A 23,573-nucleotide genomic window follows, 5' to 3' on the forward strand; every position below is an offset into this window, starting at 1 on the left:
CTTACTGGGTCCCCAACACTTGAGGACTCACTTTCATGCCCATTTCTTCCAGCTTTTCCCCTGGCGGAACACCCTGCATGAGTCCTAATGAATCGGGTCATCTTTCACGTGGTAGGGGCAGGGTCACAGTGTTACTCAACTCCAGGGAGTGCATCCACACCCTGGAAACATGACTGGCACCCCCTGGGGTTGTGTGTGCACACCATGGGTGTGTGTTAGTGAGCACTAGTGTAAAGGAGCTGTTTTTCTTGAGATCTGCCCACTGAGGCACACCCACTCCACCCATATACACATGTGCCTACATATGCACATTAGCATTCATCCCTTCTCGGTAGCCCAATAGCCTTGGTTCCACTTGGGTATGTGGAGCCCAAGGCTGTCTCTTTTTTAGCTCAAATATTGTCTGAGACAAGATGGATCTTCCTTCAAACTGAAAGGAGTTTCCCTCTTAGAGCCGGCTGAAGTGCAGGCGTGACGTTACAGTGAGACACGGCAGGCAGGAGAGGCAGAATGACAACTGAGGGGACCGAGAAGCCCGAAGGGAAGACAAGCTTTAGAGCTGAACCAGGATTGGATTTTGTCGTGAAAGGCAGAGCCGGCGAAAGCATCATTACAAGGCATTAACCTTGTTACACACAGACGAACAAGCAGAGGCTGGGATTCAGAAATAAATTACACTTAATAAACTAGACAGAATAGGCTGAGAGCAACATTAGCGATTATGCCCTAAGGGACGAAAAGGGCAAGATAGAAAATAGGCCAAAAAAAGAGAAAGAATGGTCCCTGGACGCAGGGGTCCCACTGCACCACTTCCCTCCTTTCTCTGCTTGGCTCCCTAGGTATTAACTTCACTTCTGTGAGGCGGGTTCTCTGGAGCCTTTCTTTTGTTTTCATTTGCAGAAATGAGCATAAGAAAGCCATTCAGAGAGCTCCTTTTTCCATTCACAGGGACCTGTCCGTTTCTGAGTGTTTCCAGCACAAAAGAATCCATTTCCATTCAGTCAGAGCAGCCCTTAGACTTTACGGGAGGTCCAAGCCCGCTCTTTCCTATTTTCTTCCAGGCTCACTGTTGTAATTGGCTACACAATCCTGACTGCAGCCAGGGTCCTCCAAGGTGAGAGAAAGAAGCACTTCTCCAGTTCCTGGTCCCTCATAACTGAGGAAAAGCTAGAGTCTAGCGCCTCCAGGAGTCTCATTTCTTATAGGGACTTTTTTGTTGTTGCAAGTAACAGCAAACCCAACCGACCGCTGCTTACACGTGATGTCTGTTATTAACATACTAGAAAGCTTAAAGGCCTTGGGAGCGGTGTCCTCAAGAACCTGGGTTCTCATCACTCCTCACCAGTCTTCGTGTGTTGCTTTTCATCCTCCGTCCTGCATCTCATGGGAGCAAATGGCTTCCACCACCCTGTGCATGAAGGCCTCACACATGATTTCCAAGCAGGAAGTGAGTGAAGAGGGCAGATGGCTCTTCCTCAAGAGCCTCCTTTTATCAAGGAGGAAACTCGTGGCCAGAAGTCCCTCCAGTGGATTGCTTACCTGCCTGGCCACAGCGGGACTTCATGGCCACCCCTGGCTCTGAGGAGTAGGAAGCAAGTATATGGCTGCAGGTAATGGAATTACCATATGGCTTGGACCCATCAGGAGTTTCCCAGCCTTGGTATTGTTGCTATCTGGGCAAAATTAGAGTTCTTATGACAAAGAAGAAAGTGGGAAAAATTGCCACAGGTGGGTGTGGCAGCAACTGTTGGTATCTAAAGGTAATGATAGCAGACAAGGACTGCATGTTCCTGTGAGCCAGACACTGTTCTGAGCTTGACTGAGGCTTGTGTACTAACTTGTTCAGTCTTCATAGCAAGCCTATGGCATAAATGTCACTATCACTTCCAGCGTCTAGAGAAGGGAAGTTGAGTCACAGAGAGATAAAATAATGTGCATAAAACTACTTAGCTAGAAAGTAACAAAATCAGGATTCAAAGGAGGTCTGGTTCACTACCCTACACTGTCCCTATGACAAAAGATGACACAGTACTCCAAGTAGTACAAGTAGGTTACTACTAAATACCAGCTAACATGAGCAACAGGTCATTATTACTACTGTCCTTATTTTCTCTTCTTCATAACTGCCCAACCAATCAGGCATTATTAATCTTATTCACAGCTGAGAAAGCCAACCCCCAACAGGGTTAAATAAATTGCCCAAGTCACCCAGTGGGTGAGAACCAAACTTGAATGCAAACTTAACCTTCCTGACCCCTCATCCCAGGTAGTGTGTTCTACTCTGACAGCTCTCAAGTTTGGGAATATTTATTTTAATGGCTGTACCACTTACCTGTGCTATTGATCAAGGACTTACTTTGGAAAAACTACTGTTAGTGAGGAACAGTCAGAATCAGGGAAGGGCTCTAGAAAGGACGTGGTAGTAATTTGGAAGCAATTTTCTCCTTGCTCTCTTTCAGCTTTTCAACCACTTTTGGGTTTTTGGGAGCCAATCTTTCACAAACAGACTATCTCATCTCACCTTAGCATCTCATCCCATCAAAGACTACAGTGATGTCATGGTTTGTAGCTAATCAGGATAGCTACAGTTATTAAGCACCTACTGTATATCAGACATGGGAGTACATTGTCCCACTTAGTCTTTGTGGACGGATAATCAACAATCCACAGTGATTACTCTTTCTGTGCTGTGTGATGAGGGAGAATGGAGTCCTCCAGACAAAGATAGTGGTCTTAGAACATTCCAGATGCCCAGACAGAGATAATGCCCAATTGTTTGAGCTAGCCTCTCTGCCATGCTCAAATATTTAATGCAAATGCTAAGTGTGGTCAGCTGATCTTAAGTTGAACAATATTTTGGTTTTAATGTAAAGCAAAATGTATGGTCTAGTTTTTTTTCATCTAAAAGTCACCCATTTTTCTTTTTCTGCTCATAGTCACCAGGCATCCTTATCTAAACAGTGATCTGTTGTTCTGTTAGACCCACAGAGATTTTCTTAACTTTAGTTTTAACAGGACAGTTCCTCATCTTTCCTGAGTACATGATGAAAAGTATCTTTTAACAGGAAAAAAAAGAATCTCTAGAGGGCTTTCCTAAACTGAGTTCACTCTGGAATATGTTATGCAAATAACTCACTTCCTGTTAGGTTATGACATCTTTTCCATGAAAAGCGATCATGGCATTGGAGAAACCCTTTCTAGCTTATCTTTTCTTCACAGCACAACTGCATCAAAGAAACGTAGACAGGACTTTAAAGGCTTCAGAAATCAATTTAGTCCATGAATCCATTTAGTTTAGATGTTAATGAAACTGGATAAGTTTTAAAATAATGAATATTTAATAAGACATAAATTGAAATACATAAACAGTGTCAGCAATAATATAATGAAGTTAATAAGTCTTAGCCTCCCCTTGCCCACCTCCGTTCTCCCCAAACAGGGTGGTTTTAGGAGTTGCTGTGGTGCTCGCTGAAGTTTGTGGGCTCTTCCATTGGCCAGAACTTAAATGTGCCTTTGAAAACCTCAGTACAGTTAGGAACTGAGCTCTGGCAGATGTAGTGTGCTCTCGCACTGTGTTCAGTAGCTACAGACGGCAACGGCTCCTTCCAGTCCCCTCTCATCCAGAGATTTGTGTAATCACCTCAGTTTCCTGCCGTTGAAGGCAGGAAGCAGCAGGAAGTGCTTCATGACTTGAAACAAGACAGAAAAAGACATTTTGGTCAACACTCTGTGCTCTGGGTTTAAAGAGGGGCTTTATTTAATGATCAGGAACAAACATGTGATTTCATGTGCTCCAAGCTTCACACTATTTCAATGCCTTTGGGCTGAGCTGGTGATGCTTTTTGTTTCCTCTTCAAGAGTGCTGGCACCCACTCCAGTCCTTCTGGTTGGTTCATCTTCAGCCTTGTGGCTCGGTCTTACCCACCATCCACACCTCTGTCCTTCCCTCTCTGCCCTCTGAGTTACTGCCCTGTCTTTGGGCTTCACATTGTACCTTCTTGTAAATCCAGAATCCCTCCTTTCTGCCATCACACCTAATAGATTGGTCAGTCTCACATCGTGGGAAATGGCTTGTTTAACCTCACAAAAGCCAATCCCTAGCTAAAATAAATTGCAGCAGGAGCCTGCAAACAGCCAAGTAGAAGACTGTCTCCCTCCCAATTCAGCAGTGGGCTCTTTCTTGGCAATAAAGTGGAACTCGGTTTCATACATCAGCTGGGGGAGTGTTAAATGGATGGCTGGCTCACTGCTGGCAATCAATACATGTTAATACAGAGTAAACAAATGGCTTTGCATGGGTCGGGCAAGCATGGTGATTCTGCAGATAAAGGGGATAAAAGTTTGCTCCTGGGGATCTAGTCTAAGAAAACTTATCTGGGGCTCAAGTAAGAGTCTTCCCAGGTGGGCATGAATGACATTTTATGGCCATGAGAATTATTGTTGTTAAAAACTATCTTTTTTTTATTTGTGTGTTTGTGTGCATGTTCAGAATGACGGGGATCAACCTGAAAGAGTCCAACCAATCGCATCATCTACCTTGATCCATTCTGACCTGACATCTGTTTATGGCACCGTGGTAATGAACAGGACTGTTTTATTCTTGGGGACTGGAGATGGCCAGTTACTTAAGGTTGGTTTTCTGTGCCTTCTTCAATGTCAATTTTAATAGATCCATTTTATGCTTTTTAATTTTTATTTATTGCTTCTGGGTTATACACAAGATCATACAAACTGCTTTGTGAACTAACTACTCAGAGACCATCAGAAATGGCCTGAAAAAAATTTCTGGAAATCCATATGTAATAAGGTCCCTAGCCATGTAGCAAAGCACCAGCCACCTTGCTTCCTGAGAGTGTGCCAAGATATTTTACCCTCCTTATTCATAAGCTGCCTGGGTGAGGTAAGCAGGGGGCTGGGGGCGGGGGGCTGGCCCTTCCCTCAGCCCTGGCTCACCTTCCTGAGACTTTTAACCTTTCAGTTCTATCTCCTTTATAATGGAAATGTGCAAAGCGTGTGATTTTTCACAACTTCAAAGGGATAAGAGATTATAGGGCTTGAAAAAGAGAAAAAACAGGTGTTCCTTCCCTTCAGCCCACTTGCCACCCACAGAGGGGTTTTGTTTTCTGCCTTTTGTACCCACACACACCATGGAGAGGTTAGAGATCTGAAATCCTTTGAGACACCCCTTGACTTTTATCTCCAAGGACTATTTTTTTCCCCACTGTATGGAGGCACCACTGGTCAAGTTGAGATTTTCATTCACTTGGGGGAGGGACAGGAGGCAGAGGAAGTAAATAAAGAGAAGTCAAAGATACTGCATGACTTATCTGAAATTATACAGAGCTTATCTTATCAATACATCAGCAAGCATTTATTGAACACCTCCTGTGGCCTCCACCAACATTCATGGTTGGGAACTGCACATCTGTCACCCAAGGCTGATATTCCTTTGCTTCTCTGTAACCAGTTAATTTACTGGCAGCTCAGATTCTAAACTGAACACTAATAGATTTGTTTTCTCAACTGATCTCCCAACCATAACTAGCTGTGTGACTTTAGGTGAATTGCCTAAACTCTCTGAGCCTCCCTTTACTTATCTGTAAAATGAGAGTGTGCTAGACAGCTTAGAAGACTCTTTCTCTTCTGATGGTCTCTAATTCTGTCTTCTGTGCACCTACCTCTCTAGCCAAACTTATTTGATTGTTTTTGTCCAAAAGCGCATGGTGTAGTCTTGCTCCCACACCTTTGCTCACACTGTACCCCAGTTCTGGATTGCTCTTTTTTTCCTCTGCTTTCCTGAATACTGTGTATCTATGCTTTGGCTCAGCTCACACTCTGCCTCTTCTCTGAGGACTCCTAAGCCTGGAGAGATCATGATTGTCCATCACCTCCTGAAATGCTTATTATCTGTACCTTTCTTTTGGCTTACTACAGATGTCTTGTTTTGATGCCTAACCTTTCCACTTGTGTTTATCTTGCCTTTCCAACTTCATTTTAAACTCCTTGGGAAGGGGGCCCTGAATATCTATAGCCTGATACAGTGCTGAATGCCTGGTAGGCATTTGATTTAATCTGTTTTATTTGGAGGAGACCCAGTAACATATGAGAGGGAGTTTGTTTGTATACACATTCTTTCAAAATGTATATTGATCATCCTCCCTGTTGTGTTAGCTTTATTTCCCAGGAAAAGGTAAATGCCCATCATTCATTCTACACCAGTTGCTCTGTGGCCACGTCTGTAGCTACACCCACCTGGTCAGGCTGATTGGACCCATTAACCTGGCAGAAGAAGTTTCCATCAATGCTAACTGGCCTCCTTGCCAATTATCTCTTCAGATTTGGAATATTTTTGATGAGTGTTTTGACAAGAACACTGTTTCTCCATAGCTGAGCCAACCAAACTGTTACATGGTAAATTGGAGGTGAAGGAACACTGGGCTATAAATAGTTCCCCATGGGACAGCCTGGTGTCGCCTGTCCTGTTTGTTCACCCCAGCAGTTCATGTGCAGTCAGGCAGTGTTGAGTGATGTTGTGGTGAGGGGTGGGGCCGACCTGCAGCTTCATGCTGCTGAGGAAGAGGTGGCTGACTGAAGTCTAGCTTTCCTCAGGATCTGTATGGGGTATGCCTTCAAAAGCCCTATCTGTGGCCTCGTTTTTAGGGTTCGAGTAACAAGGACAGGCTGGGTTTTGTTGGCTTTTTGTGACCGCTGACATTTGTTTAGTGATTCCTATGTGCCAGTCACTCCACGTGTTATAACGAATTCAGTCCTGTCCACGACCCACTAAAGCAGAGACACTATTTCCATTTGACCCATAAGGGAACGGCAGCCCAGGGAAGCTGGATGATTAGCCCAAGGTCACACCTGGCAGAGCAGGGATTTGAACCTGCAGTAACTTCAGAGACTGTGTGAAAATCCCTCATGCTACCCTAACTTTGTAATTTCTGCCCCAAGCATAGGCAGCCACTCCCTGAGGACTCTCTGGGGGTTAGAGGAAGCCTGTTGATAGGGGTCCATGGAGATGGGGTGGAATCAATGCTCCTGGTGGGTAGGGTGGGTTCTTAGAGGCTCAGGGAAGAATCCCAGCTCCTTAAGAAGTGAAGGAAAACCTCACTGGCACAGTCACATCTTAGGAATTAAGCCTCATCCCCAGCTTCTCTGAGGAAGGTTCCTTCCCCAGGAGGAGGTGGTGAAGGATGCATTTAGCTGATTTCACCCCAGCAGACTCTCTAGGGCAGCCCAGTAATTCCCAGCACTCCCCCATGTATCCTTGTGCAGATTCTTGCATCCCGACCGTGAAATTACCTAGAGTCCTCAAGGCCCAGGATTGTAGAGGTGATTTGGAAGGCACAGATAATCCCCAGGTCCCTTAACTTGAAAACTTCAAAATTCTCCCTTTCCAGATGTCACCAGAACTGTTAGAAAGACAAACATTGATAGACCCAGGTTTGGCTTCTTCAGCCACAGAATGGAGATATTAATGAGCAGCAGAAAAACAAAACCCAGTTGAAGGCAGCCTCAGTGAGAAAAGGAAGAGAGCTTGGATCACCAATAGCCCCACTCATCAGTTGCCCAGTGATCAGGAATTGATAGCATTTCGAGGGACGCCGGGCACTGTAGTACATGCCCGGTTGGATGAGCGGCAGGAATGAGGGCCGACTGCTATTTTTTCACCACTGCACAAAGAAAAACTCTGACTTCTCAAATCTCTGAAAACTTCATGGAGTTTTAATACAGTTTGGTGCAATTTTAAACATGTTATTTAAATAATTTTTTCCTATTGTCAGAATAATGTATGTTCCTGGAGAAAGCAAGGGATGAGGGGAAAGCATAGAAAATATATCCCTAGTTCTGTTACGTAGAGGCAACTGCTATTAGCATTTTAGATTTTTTCTTTCTTTCTTTTTTTAGCATAATTGGGGTCAGACTATCCAATTGTGCATCCTTTTTTTTCACCAAATGAGGGAAAATACTTACATTAAAATGTTAAGGTACAGCTTTTGTAAACATCTTTTTTAAATAGCTGTATCATATTCTAGTATGTGGAAGCATTCTTTTGAGCTTAAATCAATATACTGAATTATTTTTAAAGTGTCTTAAAAGACATGTATGTGCTTCCTCCCAGTAAGCCAGCACCAGCTCCAAAGGTAAGATTTTACTGAAGCTAAATGGGCAAACTGAAAACTTTACAATATGCTAATGCCATTACTGCCCTCTTTGTCCTGCCTTTATTCCTAAGTCCTTTTATAAGATTTGAGAAAAACTGAAGGAATTTAGAACCGAAAGGGTCCTTTGAGAGTATCTGATCTGCCCCCTTATTTTCTCAATGTGCCACCCTAAGGGTTGTGCCCAGTCACTTTTCCCTGCGGTTATTTCCTCATTTTACTTCCTTTCTGAACATGATTGCATGCTGTAATTTTTTCAGTTGTCAGCAGCTCCACTGAGAGCAGCTGAAAAAGTATGGCCACACTGGACACAGCTTTTGGGAATTCATCTTTCACGTGTTGCATAGACAGGATACAGCAAAGTGTACGCATTGTAATAAACATGTGACAAATCTTTCTTAGATTATGGTACAGCCTGTCATGTGGTTTGGATTCCTTTGGGCAGACTCTGTTTTGCTTATAGAAAATTGTCCTTATTTCAAGGGCAGAATTGAATATTTTTAACTTTTCCAGGTGGTAAAATAAGTAATGACAGTGTGTGCATGAAATCTGAAATTTGTAACTTTATGCATGCCCAGTAACCTTTCTTGTACACATGAAAGATAAGAAGGCAGCAGGTGAGGAATAATAACAGCTAACATTTCTGAGCTCTTACTATGTGCCAGACATTAGAGTCAGTGTCTGCAGACAGTAACTGCTTTAATCCTCAGGCGTCAGTAGGTACCATCCCCACATTATAGAGGAACAAATCTGAGACTCCATGAAGTTAGATAACTTGCTCAAGGGACTTGCTCAAGACTACTGAAGTAAACCATCCCCAAACCAGACTGTATTAATAACTACAATGTAGTCTGTAGAGTTTACTAGAGTTTGTAAAACTGGTGTTTATTTTTATTTTCTTTCTGAATTGGAGAATCTGGGTTAATAACAAGATGCAAGTGTTTGAGGTTTCATGAGAAGGGGCTTTGGCTTCTGTGGTTTTCGTTTGTTCCTATTTGGGATAGCTTCAGGCAACCCAGCCAAGTTTAGACTTCTGCATTAGAAGAAGGCAGAGCCCTCTCCTCTTGGGGCTGCAAGTAGCTTATGGGAGCCTCTGAACCCCCTTTGGGACTTCAGTTTTTCCCCAGTAGGCTCCTTCAGAGCAAAGGTAGGAAATCTGTCTGTCCTCAAGCTGATTCTTGGAATGGCTCCAGCATCCCTAGAACTGAAGGAGGGTGCAGGGTACAGGAAGCCGTAGCATGCATGCCCTTTCCCCTTATCCAGTGAAGAAGCACTTCGCATGCTTAGCGTCAGGACTGGCTACCTATGTGGTCCTCAACTCTCTACTCCCACTAGTGGATTTTATTTATCCAAAACATGGAGTGAAATGCACCCCAGTTCCAGAAAGTTCTTCCTGCATTGTAACAGAAGACAAACTGTAACACCTGAAGTCTGCCTTGACTCTGGTGTTTTAAACTTTTTGAATGAAAGTAAGAGAAAACAAAGATAAAATCTTTTAAAAGGCAAGTTCTCTTTATAGTCCCACAGAATATTCAAGTAAGGAGAAAGAGGCCATGAGGAGCCCAGGAGAGGACCGCGGCCAGAAGTGCAGGTGGTGGGGGCCAGACGAGCTGAGGGAATGGCGGCCCAAAGAGTAAAACAGCTGGAAGTGTCCAGACTGGGAAACGGGCTCGTTGGCTGCCTGTTTGGATGGTCATGTGAAACTATTTGAGGGTCACCCTCATCTCACTCACTGCACTTGGTGAGTTTGCAGGGACTCCTCAGTTTAGGACTAGAACTCCCACATAAGCCACAAACCTAGGACTTGTGGTTCAGGCTGTATGCTTCTCTTACTACTCACACTGAAATGAGTAGATTAGAAACGAAAGAGGAATTTGCCTTAATCTTTATATTTCACCTTGAATACTCCTAACAACTGAAGCACATTAAACACCACTGGATAATTAATCAACATGCTTTCTTGTGTGTATGTGCTTTAAGTCTCCTTTGTAGCATTTTTTTGAAACTGTTTTTGGAAAAAAGAGAAGAGTGGCTTGGTGCCCTTCAACTGGTTAGCCTCACAAAGGGAGGCATAAGAAAAGAAATCTGGCATAAGATATTTCAACCTTTTGAACACCCATGTCTTTTCCATGTCATGGGAATAGTAAAGAAAACAAGAAAGAGCCTTTTGTTCAATTTTTCTCCCCCTTTATTTTTTTCACCATGTGGGTTTTGTTGAACTTGTAATGCAACTCACTCTATGGTGTGGAAGACACACAGCAGCCATCTCAGGACTGAAGTTGGGAGGCTTTTTTGTATGCAACAAAAATCCAGAGCCTAGTTAATAGTCTATGATGAGGCTTCAGGAAAGTGGCAACAGAAACTGTATGTTGATACAAACTAATATTCACCTTTGGGGAAAATTTATTCTCTACATAGACTTCAGGTGAAAAAATCAGAAGAGACCCATGAAATCTTGAATAAAATCAAATAGAGTATTGTTTTTTCATTTAACAAATATTTTTTATTGGGCACCTTTTATGTGCCAGGCACTGTTCTGGGTGCTGAGGATACAAAAGTGAACAAACCAGACAATGCTCCTGCTGTCATGGTGGAAAGAAAAAGACAGAAAACAAGTGTCTAGATTCATCGATGGTAAAGCCATTTCAGATAGTGACAAGTGCCATGAAGACAACAGTGATGGGTACAGTGACCGTGGCTGCGGTAGAAAAGCAACCAGGGAAAGCTGCTCAGAGGAGGTGTCATTTGTGGCTCAAAGGATAAAGAAGTATATAAGAATACGAATATACGTGGCAGAGGGCTCAGGTTGACTTCAGATTAAATCTATATTAAGGGTGTATTCTGGAAGCAATAGATAAAAATCCATCTCATGCCCAAGGAGTGTGTGTGTGTGAATTGGCAGAGTTTCTCTTATGCAAAATTCAACCCATTTTGGGTTCTGTGACTCACTGCTGGCTCCTGCATCACTTCAGTGACCATGTTGCTTTTCCAAGGATGCCCCGCCAAACTGAGCTGAGGAACATTTCCTTTGCTGTAGTGTTGCTGGCTGGCTTCTCTGTGTTGATGTTGACGTGAATCTTGCAGTTGGAAGATCTAAGTGTTCCCTTGGTGTCCCTGGGCTGGGCTGTGCGGGTGGAGATGGAAGTGGGAAGAGGTGATATTATGTAGAGGACAAAGCAAGCCATCCCTCTCGTCTCCTGTGGTCCTCTGAGGGAGGTGAGGGCCACAGTAAAAGAGACCGCAGTCCTTCTGTGTAACATGTTTGGGTCCCTTGTGATGATGAAACTTTCCTCTTGTTCTGACTTCTGGGTTATGCAGATCATTCTCTGAATAAAATAGAAAACAATTTTACCCACTCATGCTCACTTCTTCATTTTAAAATTTATGTGTTTCATTTTTAAGATACTACATAAACATTATCCAAAGCTCAAAAGAACCAAGAGAATATACAGTGAAAATCACACATTCCTGACCTCTGGGGCAACTAGTGATATCAATTTCTTGGGTATCTTTCTGGAGATATTTTATATAGATCTGCAAGCAAGAGAAGAGAGAGGGAAGAGTGTCTTTATCCATTTTTATTAAATACATAACATATTAAACGTGTAAATATACATGTTTTTGTATATGAAGTATACATACAAATATACATGTTTAATATAACATTTAATGTAACACTAAATGTTTGCATTTAGTAAACATGTTACTGTTCACATGTAAACATGTAATATGTTAAGAGCTTTTTAATTTTTATGGCTAAGTACTATTCCATTATTTGTGCAATAGTTTACTTAAACAGTTCCCTAATGTTGGACATTTAGGTTGTTTCAATCTTTGCTTATAATACATGATGCTGCAATAAATATTCATGTACATATGTCATTTAACATATATACAAGGAGCTGTAGGGTCTAAGGGCATGTGCTTTATAATTTTGATAGATAATGCCAAATTACCTTCCAGAGAAGTCTCACTCCCACCATCAATGAAGCATACCAATTTAAGTCCAGCATCTCTAGTTATCAGGAGAAGCTTCAATGTAGGACCCTCAAGGGAGCTTGTTCAAGAAACTGGTTGGTAAACCCTGGCACATAGTACACTCTGTTAATTAAAAATAAAATGCAAGAAAGAAAGACTTTCTTGCCATAATTCAGAGTTCTACAGAGGAAACTAGTACCTCATCTTCAAGGTCTCAATAAATAAGTCAAAGCTGCTCCACAGTAGATCTTTCCAGCTCCTTATGTTCTGCATCAGCCATGATTCAAAAGTAAAAGAAGTCAAATAAGCCCCAAGAACAGCTATAGCGTAGCCGCTTACTTATAATGGCTGAGTGGTGGTGCTTTGTAAATTGTGTTTTTATTTTAAAGCAAATCCCAGACACAGTTATCTCACCCCTACATACTTGATGCAACTCTAAGAAACTGATTATTTTCTTAAATAACCATAATGCTATTATCAACATAATTACAAGTAGTTATTTAGAATAATCTAATATTGAGTCCATATAATTATATTTTCCTAATTGGTTAAAAAAAGTCTTTAAAAATTTTTTATTGTTAAAATTAGTATCCAAAAAAGGTCCTCAAATCACATTTGGTTGTTCTGTGTCTGTTAGTCTGGAGTGGCTGCCTCCCATCCTTTATTCAGCACTGTTGACTGAGTGAGGAAACAAAGTCTGGTGTCCTGTAGAATGTCTTGCATTGTGGATTTGGCTGTCTGCTTGCTTGTGGTGCCATTTAACATGTTCTTCTACCCCTTCTGTTGCCTAATGCTAAGTGGAAGTTAGCACTAAAGGTTTGGTTGGATTCAGGTTCAGCATTATTGACAAGAATACTTTATAGGTGGTTCTGCCAAGTGATGCTTTGATGTGCTGAATTCCTTAAGAGAGATCCAGGCAGCAGTCTGCCTTCTCTTGAGAATATTTCTATCAATTGCAATCTGTTTTTTTTTTTAATGGCTTCCTGTTTCTCCTCTTCTATACAACCACTTTCTAAAGCCAGATCAGTTGTTTGACTCTGAGCTGATTAATGAAGAAGATGAAACAGAGATGGGACCACAACCTGGCGAGTCCACGCTTGGTCTGTGCCTGCTTAATGTCTCCCTTCACTCAGGTTTCTGCAGGCCAGCGTTGTCCAATAACACTTCCCTTATTGATGGAAATATTCTCTATCTACACTCAGTGTGGTAGCCATTAGCCATCTGTGACTCTTAAAATGTGGCTAGCGTAAATGAGGAACTGAGTTTTTAATGTAACTTACATTCAGCCAGTCGTAGTAGCTGGTGGCCGCCGTATTGGATGGTGCAGCTATACAGTCATTTTGAACTGACTTGAGACACAGACCTTTCCCACCTCCCTTAGGCCCTAACTACTTTTCCTTTTTAAAAAGTCATATTTAATATATTTAGTTACTGAGATTGACTTTTACAGAACTGCTAATTAATTTAGTGATCAGTTCATGAGCTTCTAGTGAGCTACTGCTTGCACTGAATCCACCTGGGCTTGACCTAGAGCTGATGACAGAAGGAAGCCCACATCTCAGGATAAAGCTAGAGTCAGGCCCAGGTCCCGGATGTGGGGCATGTGCAGGAAGATGTACCATGTGCCCAAATGATTAAGAGCCTTTGATAAAATAGCAAATATGTAATTGCTATCAAGATGTGTGGCATTAGCATCTTATTGAATGTAGACTTGAATGTAGACTTTGTTTGAAAAGAATCCCAGGTGCCAGTTTTTCTTTTAAAAAAAATTGCCCAGTTTAATTTATGTCTGCAGTGGTAGAGACAGTAATGTAGATATTATATCAAGTTGTGTTCAAACTGACAAAGTACTGAACATTTTCACTTTTGAAAGTACTTTATAGGGCAAAGGGATAGGTACAAAGATGATCAAGATGTGGCCCCTACCCAAAAGGAGCTTGCAACCTAGTAATAGGATACTATGTATTGCATATTATGTGTGAGCATCTTTTGTAATTCTCACTTGATCCTTACAACAGCTGTAATGAACACCACTAGCTCCATTTTTGATATGAGGAAATTGAGGCCCAGGGAGGTTAAGTAAGTTACTAGTTCAAAGTGCTTAAAGGATAGAGCCAGGACGTAAGCTTGAGCCCATGCTACCATTCTGTTTCTTCAGGATTATGGTTAATAGTCTCCTGACAAGTGTTCATACCCATGCTTCCAACCCTGCCCTCTCACCATGTCACTCTGCTGCTCAATGCCCTGCAAAGGCCCCCCACTTCCTCTCACCCAGAGTGAGAGGCAGAATGTTTACAAAGGCCTATGGGAACCTGTATTATATGCCCTGTTACTTCGCTGCACACACCTCTCTACCTCACTTGCTCTGCTCAAGCCATCTGGGCCTCCACATTTCCAGGCCTTTGCACCACTGGGCTGCTCTTCTAAGAGCATGCTTCATCCAGATGTCTAAATGACTTACTTGGTCATCTCCTGCATGTCTCTAAACAAATGTCACCTCTCTGCGAGACCCACACTGAACATGAATTCTCCATTGCCTTTCCTCACTTTATTTTGACCTATATCACCTTCTAAGATATTTTATAATTTACTTGTTTGTTGTTAATTGTCTGTCACCACTGCCTTACACACACACACACACACACACACACACACACACACACACACACACATGAAAGTTCTATTCAGGCAGGGTTCTCCCCCTGTGCTGTGCCAACCCCATCCCATCCCCCTTGTTCATTGCCATTTTCTGAATACCCAAAATGTGCCAGATAATAATGGTTGTTCAGTTGATGTTTATGACTGAAGATGAGTGAAACTCAGGCATGTCCAGTTTCAAAGCCACACTTACTCATGTTTTATATATATAAACACACACCTGCTTGTGTAAGCCTGTTGTCCTGGTTACTCTAAAAATGTATGACTATGTAGAATCACACCGAAGAGTCAGAGTAACCCATGCAAATATGTATTCAGCCAACTTCCTTCAGTTTTAAGATCATGCAGCAGAGTCCTAATGAGACCATCACTTGCAGCTTCTCATAAGGCCAAACGTGGTCAAGAATTGTGGACAGCAAGCTTCTACATTGAAGCTACTGTCCCAGTACTGGAGTGACCTTGTGTGCACATGCACGGCTTTGTGCCCTACAAAAGCTGAAATACTGTGCTTGTTACTACAGCCGTTTTGAAGACTGAGGCATGAGAGGATGGTTAAGGAACAGGGTACCTCAGCCAATGTATGTAGTGAGTAAGGAAGGATGTGGTTTCAAAATTAAGCTACAAGTTTTGCCATCCTGCCATTCAAAGTGTTTAATAGGTATCGTTATTTCTCTCTCTTTTTTTAAAAAAGGTTATTCTTGGTGAGAATTTGACTTCAAATTGTCCGGAGGTTATCTATGAAATTAAGGAAGAAACACCTGTTTTCTACAAACTCATTCCCCATCCTGAGAAGAATATCTACATTTATCTAACAGCTGGGAAAGAGGTCAGTAGAAATGCTAGTTATTGCTTTTGACTTAGGAATAAAATTGTTTAATTGATGTCATTATCTATAGTGAAGCTTTTACTTTGAATACTTAGTTTAAACACTGCTGCAGGCTTCAAGATGGCCTGCAGTGGTTCACAGGCATGGAATTAAAACCCTTACTGTCAGTAAGTAAGCAAGAAATATTACCTATTTAGACAATTTTATTATTGGCTGTATTTCTGATGCCAAGTTTCTCAGAGGAGGGTGTGCTTGCAAATGGGTGCATAATAAGCAAGGTAACTGAATTTACACTTCTATTGTGCGGGCACTGGACTGGTAGATGCATTTATGAGTATACCCAAAGGGATTGGCTGTGGAGTTTGGGGTTAATATCAGGCCACAGGCTCATACACATTCATGAACCAGGAAATATATAGTACTCACTCTCTCTCTCTTAATTTATCTGGATGTTTCAGTTTTTCTCCTTGCTCCTGCTTACTGAAATGAAGAGTATCTTTTTACATTTTCTCCATTTTTAAAAAGTGTTTTTACCAAGGTAAAGGAGAAGAAAGCTATTTTCTATTGAGTCCCAACTGACTATATACTAGTTACTATGCTAAATATGGTCTCCTGAGATGCCGAGTTGTGTATACATAGACACACACATATAATAAACAGTGTTAATAAAACATTAATAAATTAATGAGATAAAATTACCCTTGTTTTATATATGAAGAATCTAACACTGAGATTAAATAATTTGCTCAAGATTACATATAGGTCAGGCCTTGTCCAGTTTAGGACTTAATATTCTGCCCTGATCTTAAAGCCCATGATAAATGAGATCAAATCCCAAATTTGTGAAAACCAGGCAGACCATTTGGCATGGTGGTTTTGACCCATGACCATTTGAACATGCAAAGTGCAAAGTAGATAATTGAGACCTATGTAATTATATAATGGATGTAACAGATGCCCTTGGCCTACCTTCATTTTCCATAATTTTCCTCTCAGTCATTCTAAGGAGGAGAATAGCAATGACTCCACCTACATGTGCTGTTAGAGTCACAGAGCAGGTGTGCAAGCACTGTGTAGTTTCTGGAACTCCTGAAAGGGCCATATTGTGATTTGCACATTGAAGAGTCAGTTATGTCAAAATGACCACATTGAGATGGCCACTGGGTCTCATATACCTTTGTACACCAGTTCTTCACCATATAGAATCTTCTTGACCAGCTTGTTTCACCATTCAAATGCTTTTTATTATATTTCTTCCCTGGGGTTCCCGTATTTGAAAGATTTTTGTCTATTCAACAAACTGTGTATATTAAGTAACAATTCCCATTCTCAGGCTTAATTTATCAAGACATCTCAAAATTACCAGCCAGAGAACTGACTGTGCTACCACACAGAGCTGATAAAATTCCAGACCAAAGAAAAGACACTTGAAGTCTGGCTTAATCTGTGCATGTTCTTCCATTTAGCTTTTTGAAGCATTGCAAATAGCTCATAGATCTTCTTACTACCTTTCCTGGAACCCAAGACCGTAGGCTGGGAACAACTGTGTGAGCCACCAGTAGCTGACAGGTCCTCATTTTCTGGAAGGTAAAGGTTCCTAGTCTCTGGTCGTTCAAAGCCTGACGTTCTTGGGAGAGTTTTCAACTGGACATCAAAGCTGGTCACTCATACATTCTTTACGTAGGTTTTATTGTTGGAGATCCTATTAGTAAGACTCTGGTTGTGTCTATGTAAGAGATGCAAAACTTATGGAAGGTTCTTTTCTAGGCTCCTGGAGAGATGGTAACAGCCAAACTTATATACCCTGGTACATCTACAGATATGTGACCACTGAAAACAGCCATATGGAGATACATGCGTGGAATAGTCACTATCATATGGTGTTAAGTTAAAGAAGCAGGTCCAATATAGCATTTATAGTGTCTTCTCTTTTGCATAGTTACATGTTTGTGTGTTTAAGCACATTGTTTAGTGGTTTTCATAGAATGTTCTAGAGACCCATATTCCACTAAATGTTCTGACCAAACATGATCCTATGAGCAGATGTTACTTACTGTACCCATCCTGGAGTTTCATTATACTTAGCATAAGAGACTCTCAGGAGCCTTGTGCTAAGTAAAACCTATTTCTCTTCTTTAGTTTAAGGTTTCCTGTGTCTGCTGGACCATGGAGCCTTTTTCTCACATAATAGCAATAGCTAACATTTACTGAGCATTTAGTATGTGCCAGACAATGTTCTATTTTAATAACCCCATGAAATCAGCAGCACCATCACCATTTCACAGATGAGAAAATAGGGTTGGAAGGATTACGTGACATTTATGAAAATCCCCCTGAATTGAAAAGATGTTTTGCGATCTACAGGGAAATGTCCACATTCTGGCTAATGCTGGCTCAGGTGGTGGTCTGCCCACTGCATCTGTCAGAGCATTGGCTACGAAATGGACGAGCTTGGTTATCCTCCATGAAGTCAGCTGAGAATTGAAGGATATGCCTCAGGAAACCCCTGTGTTCCTCACAAACCCCTTCTAGAACTCTCTGTTTCTCTAGCCTCTTAAAAAAGTTACTTATACCTTGTAGCATGTACAGCTTTCTGGCTTACTGAGTTCCACAAGTTTCCTTACCACCTTTTGTGGGATTTTGCCTGCAGAAAATGCACTGTGTGACGCTCAGGTCTTCCCTGCCTTCTACCACCCTGCTTTGAGCCTCTGGCTAGTTGCCTCTGATGCCTGGGTCTGCCCAGCACGGGTGCCTGCTCTGTGGGCTGCTGTTTCCTGACAACTGGATGAGGCAGCCTTAGAGGCAGAGAATGATTTGAAAACTCCCCATTTCTTTTATTTTCAACTCAGTGGAGGGAATGTGAGTGAGAAAGCCAAGAACTGAGATGGCGGAGCTACCCCTGAGAGGGGAGTGGGAGGATTCTCCTCACGTCCACATCCAGTGCCAACCTCAAGCTGACGCTCCTGGGTTAGAGCCTTTGCCCTCCCCAGTTGCTCTTTTCTAGAGTGCCACTGACTACACATTGATCTCCTGTGTGAAGACCAGCTGACCTGATTCCATGATCCCTTTGGAAATCCTTCTTCACAGATCAGAAACCTGACTGCATATCGCTCCCCTGAGAGAGCACCTAAAATACAGAGTCCTTGGCCCCACCGCAGACCTACTCAGTGAGAGTCTCCACAGTAGGGTGCCGGGCAGTCTGCACTTCCAAAACCTCCCCAGGTGATTCTGATAAACCACTCCATAGCCTAGAACTTGAAAACTGCTGCCCAATATCATTGCAGAGACATTCAGAGTTTAAGTTGATAAATGTGCCCTTTGTGGCCCTTCATCAGATAAGATTTGCAGTTTTTCTGGAGTTGCTTATAATCCCATCTGAACTACTGTCATCTTTATTTTTAGGTGAGGAGAATTCGCGTGGCAAACTGCAGCAAACACAAATCCTGTTTGGAGTGTTTAACAGCAAGAGACCCTCACTGTGGTTGGTGCCATTCGCCACAAAGGTATTCCCTGCATTCTTTCTCACCAGCTCACATTTTCGGAAAAAGTGTCATGCAGCACAACACTTGTTGCCCTACTTTGACGACTGTTGCGGTGGCCTGCAGGAACTGATCTCTTTGCCGACTACAATGTCCCCGTGTAACTCTGATGAATTCTCCGAGATGGTACCAATGGTGTCAGTGCTGCTCAATCGTTTGACCCGGACCACTCGGGGTTACCCACCCCCTCGCCCGGGGGAGGCGGCAGAAAGGAGGATAGGCTGCAGCTGTCAGCTTTGCTTTACTTTCTGCAGAGTTCTCCAAGATTCGGGGGGGGCGGACAGAGAGAGGGAGGCAAAAGGTTTTCCCTCAGAGGAGATAAAAGAATAGGAATGTTTGAAAATTTTTAAATGAGTCCTCCTCATGTCACGCATTGGGTTGGCTCAGTGGAAGCCTTATTACCGATGGTGGGGTCTCCTAAGGTGCTGTACAGCTGTGGGCCTGATGTAGTCTCAGTCTCCGGGCAGAATCTTGCCCAGTGTGGTCTTGAATCACGATGCTCACGACTCATCTAGGCTCAGGGGCGACTTGTAGCAGCTTTCTTGCCACGCAGCTCCTAGCGTGGCTGGGACCGGCCTGGTGGATTCGCTGTTGCCACGGCAACCCCGCACTCGGTCTCCTGTAGAAGCAGGGAGGGCGCCTGAGCTGCAACTCAGGCAGGGAAAACACCATAACCAGAGCTGTCAGTTCGGTGCTTTCAGTTTTTACAAGTGAAAAGGGAGAAGAATGAGCAGAACAGGTGCAGAGAAGCTGAAGGCTGAACAAGGGGCAGTTTGGGGAAAGGAAAGAAGACTGGGAAGAGAATTTGGGAGCGTCTGGGGGTAGAAGCCACGAGCAATGAAGGGAGAGGGGAGAAATACAACATGGGCAAGCGGTTCAGGAGACAGATTCAGCGCGGGGATGGAATTCGAGTTGGTGGAGGAAGTCAAAAGCTCAGAGGTAGTGAGGCGCATCACCGCCCTATGGCTTTTGCTGTGCTTCCTGCCCTGGCTGTGCCTGCTGGAATCACTGGCAGACAAAGGAAGCGGGGCCAGGAAGATCCTCATGAATAATTATAATTGGGTGGGAACGCGTTCTCTTCTATTCATTTGCCCAAGACTAGAGTTCAAGAAATTATCTGATCGTGAGCAGCATTTCATCATCGCACACCCACGAGCCACTGCACTTATGTAGGTTCCCTGTCTGTATTTTTAGAGCTACGTGCAGGAGTTCATTCAGTGACGGTGGTGGTGGTGGTGGTGGTGGTGGTGATTAAATAGCCATGCAGAGCTAGTGACTGCTGTGCTGGCGAACACAAGTTTGGAGTTTATGCAAGATGTTCAGTTTAGTGATGTGAATTCGGGGCTTAGTAGTGTTTAAGTGGTATGTAAAGAAGCCGTAAGACCAGATGAGCAAAGAGTATAGATTGAGGAGAGAAGTAGTTGGAGAGTGAGCACTGGGTGGTCCAGCGTTTAGGGAGCCAGGAGATGGGGAGGAAGCAGCTGGAAAGGGAAGCAGACACACTGAAGAAGGCATCCCTTGGAAGCCAAGAGAAGAGAAGGAGCAGGGAGCTTTGCACTGTGCCAGACTGCTGCCAGGTCAGGCAGAGCAGAGAACTGATCTGCTGGGCTTCGCAGGTGATGACTCCTGACCATGGCAGGTGGTGCTAAAGCTGCGAGAGAAAGTAACGGGGGCAGAGCAGAGGCAACTCTGCAGAGGGGCTTGGCTGAGAAAGACAACAGAGAAATGGAGTAGATGCTGGAGGAGAAAGTGGAGTCCAGAGTTCTGCTGTTTTTAAGATGCATGAAATAACAGTGCATTTTGGGGCTATTGGTGAAGTTCCAGGAAACAGGGAGAAACTGATGGCGCAGGAAAGAGAAGTGAGAGCTATGGAGTGTTGTCTTTCAGCAAAAGAAAGAAAAAAGTCTGATCTAGAGTGCCAGTGGGGAGGCCAGCCTCAGACAGGCGTGAGAGACAGTCCATCCCTGGGCATGGGAGGGAAGGTGGGGAATACGGGCCCAGGAGCAGGTAGGAGGTGGAGGCACATGCAGTCTTTTCACATTGCTAACATCATTTTCAGTGAGCATGTGGTAGGGGAGGGAGCCCTGGAGGTTTGAAGGGAAAAGAGAGAAAAGGTGTGGAATGGAGTGGGAAAGAGAACAGAGATGGGAAACGTAGAGTGACTGCCAGGCAGCACGAAGGCCCACTGGGGATCAGTGGTCTTGCTTTTGAAGTGAAAGCAGAAAGCGTGCTTTTGCTTTTGCAAGCCATGTTCAGCTCTGCGGGCAGAGTCGTGGAGTGGGGAGAGTTAGATTTAGCCTGAGTTGGGGCTTTGCCAGGAAATACATCAAAAAGGGAGAAAGGGAGGCTGAGGGCACCTGCAAGGGATGGATGATGGTATTGATATGGATGTTGGTACTTAAGATAGTGGACCCTGGGCTCTAAGCTGCAAGTGAACTCGAAGGATGAATGTGGAGCTTGGAACTGAAAAGGGGTAGTGGTTGGTAGTGGTTGGACAATGGGGAGCTCGTAATGGAAGTCACAGAGCGGCTGGAGTGACTGGCGATGACAAGGTCTAAGGTACGAACACGCAGCTGAAGTAGCATAGAAGGCAGGATCATTGGCAGAGAGGGGTCAAGGCCCTGATGTGTCACAGGCATCTGTGTGGAAATTTTCGTCACCAAGAATGACTATGGGAACAATGTCAGAGAGAGGAGCGAGGTATTCAAGAAAAGAAAGGAATTGCTGGGGTGAGGGTGGTCTGTGGATGTCAACAAGAAGGGCCTTGGGGTGGTGTGAGCTGATGGTATGAGCTTCAAAGCTGGGGTGGGCTGGGGCCAGGCATGGAGAGGTGGAAGAAGAATCCTCCAGAAGAGGCAGCAAGACACAAGTAGGGCACCTGTGCTGAGGGAAAAGAGGCAGACGGGCCTTCTGGGGGCTGAGGGGAGCTGTGCCTTCAGCCAGAAGCCTGGTCTCAGTAAGTGCAAGAAGGTAGAAGGAACACTGGGAGAAGAGGGTGAGGACATCAGGCTTTTGCTGATGGTTGACTCTGTTACCATCAGTAACAGACTCTCCAAGAGGAAGTGATCCTTTAAAAATCTATACCAAATCATGTCATTCCTCAGCTTGCTGATGTCCACTGCCTTTCCCTCTTAGAATTCAGTCTGGCTTTCTTACTGCCAGGGTGCAAATACAAAGCTTTCCTTAATCTGGCCCTTTCCTACTTCTCATGCCACTCTCTCCTTTGTTCACTCTATCCCAGCCATACTGGCATCTCTCTGACTTAAAAATATGCCAAGCTGGTTCCTGCCTCAGGGACTTTGCACCTGCTGTTTCCTCAGTCTGGAATAGCCTTCCCCAAATCTTCCCATGACTGGCTCTTTCCATCTCCACCCAATTTCCCAATTTGGAAGTGAGCAGCTATCAGTGAGGTTAAGAGGAAGCAGAGAACACCCAATTTCCCAGTCTGAAGTAGCCTAGCCTCATTCACAATAACATCACTGTTTTATTTTCGTCATGGCCCCATCTCTGTCTGAAATGATCTTATTTTTCTGCCTCTCCATTTTAAAAATGTTTAAGTTCAATATGCATGGGGACCTTGTCTGTCTGATTCATTACTGTATCTCTCCTCTAGAACAGTACCTAGAATATAGCCAGTGCTCAAAGAATGTGTGTTAAATGGAGGAAGTAGATTGAGGGATTAGAAAACTCTATCAATGGCAGATTGAGGCTTGTGTGCTAACGTGTTATCGGACATTCTAGATGGCCCTTCCCAGCTACATCTGATCAGTGGTTTCAAACTGACTTGGTTCTGGCCTAAGATGAAATAGAACTAAGCCTCAGATCTGTGACTCACATTGAGCTCCCAGTACCATTCAAAATTAGGAATTCTAAAGGGGGATATTTTCTTATAACTGTAGAGCATCCCACTGTTTATTTTAAATGTCACAGATTTATTTAGAAAAATAATTTATTTTCTCTGTTGAGAAGGTTGAGCTTGCTTACAGACGTGTCTAGAAAGTGGATTTGTTGGGGTGGGGCAAAAAACAATCTTAACTTCCTTTTGATGGGGTGTTAAGAATAGGCATCCAATATAAGCAGATAAAAAGCAATTAAATAAACAATGAGCTCTATAAAGTCTAGTATTTTATTGTTGGAACCTCAAATCCAACCTGTGCTGAATTTGTCTGTGTGGGTGGAAAGTGAATTTTTGCAGGCTGAATATCTTGGATTTGGAAGCAGTTTCTCAGTTTCTCCCATATTGCAAAGCATAGCACATGTGTTCAGTTATGGATTTCCACAAAACTGGCAATCCAGAACCAATGAACGGGTGAGGTTCCAAAAGTTCATTTGCAAGTTTTTTTGGCACTCAGAATGCATTTTACCATAGAAATAATATCATAAATTAAGAACTGATTCCCAAGCCAG

General features: G+C 43.3%; 1 protein-coding gene across 1 annotated transcript in view; it reads left to right on the forward strand.

Moving 5' to 3' along the window:
• Positions 1-23,573, forward strand: part of PLXNC1 (plexin C1) — a 132,690-nt gene that overhangs the window by 14,209 nt on the left and 94,908 nt on the right. The window contains exons 2-4 of the mRNA XM_017679314.3: positions 4,490-4,630; positions 15,493-15,627; positions 19,030-19,130. Of these exons, the coding sequence (XP_017534803.2) occupies positions 4,490-4,630; positions 15,493-15,627; positions 19,030-19,130 (377 nt within the window). The remainder of the gene's footprint in view (positions 1-4,489; positions 4,631-15,492; positions 15,628-19,029; positions 19,131-23,573) is intronic.

The sequence above is a fragment of the Manis javanica genome, chromosome 10 (genome assembly GCF_040802235.1).
Source record: "Manis javanica isolate MJ-LG chromosome 10, MJ_LKY, whole genome shotgun sequence".
In the NCBI taxonomy this organism is placed as follows: Eukaryota; Metazoa; Chordata; class Mammalia; order Pholidota; family Manidae; genus Manis; species Manis javanica.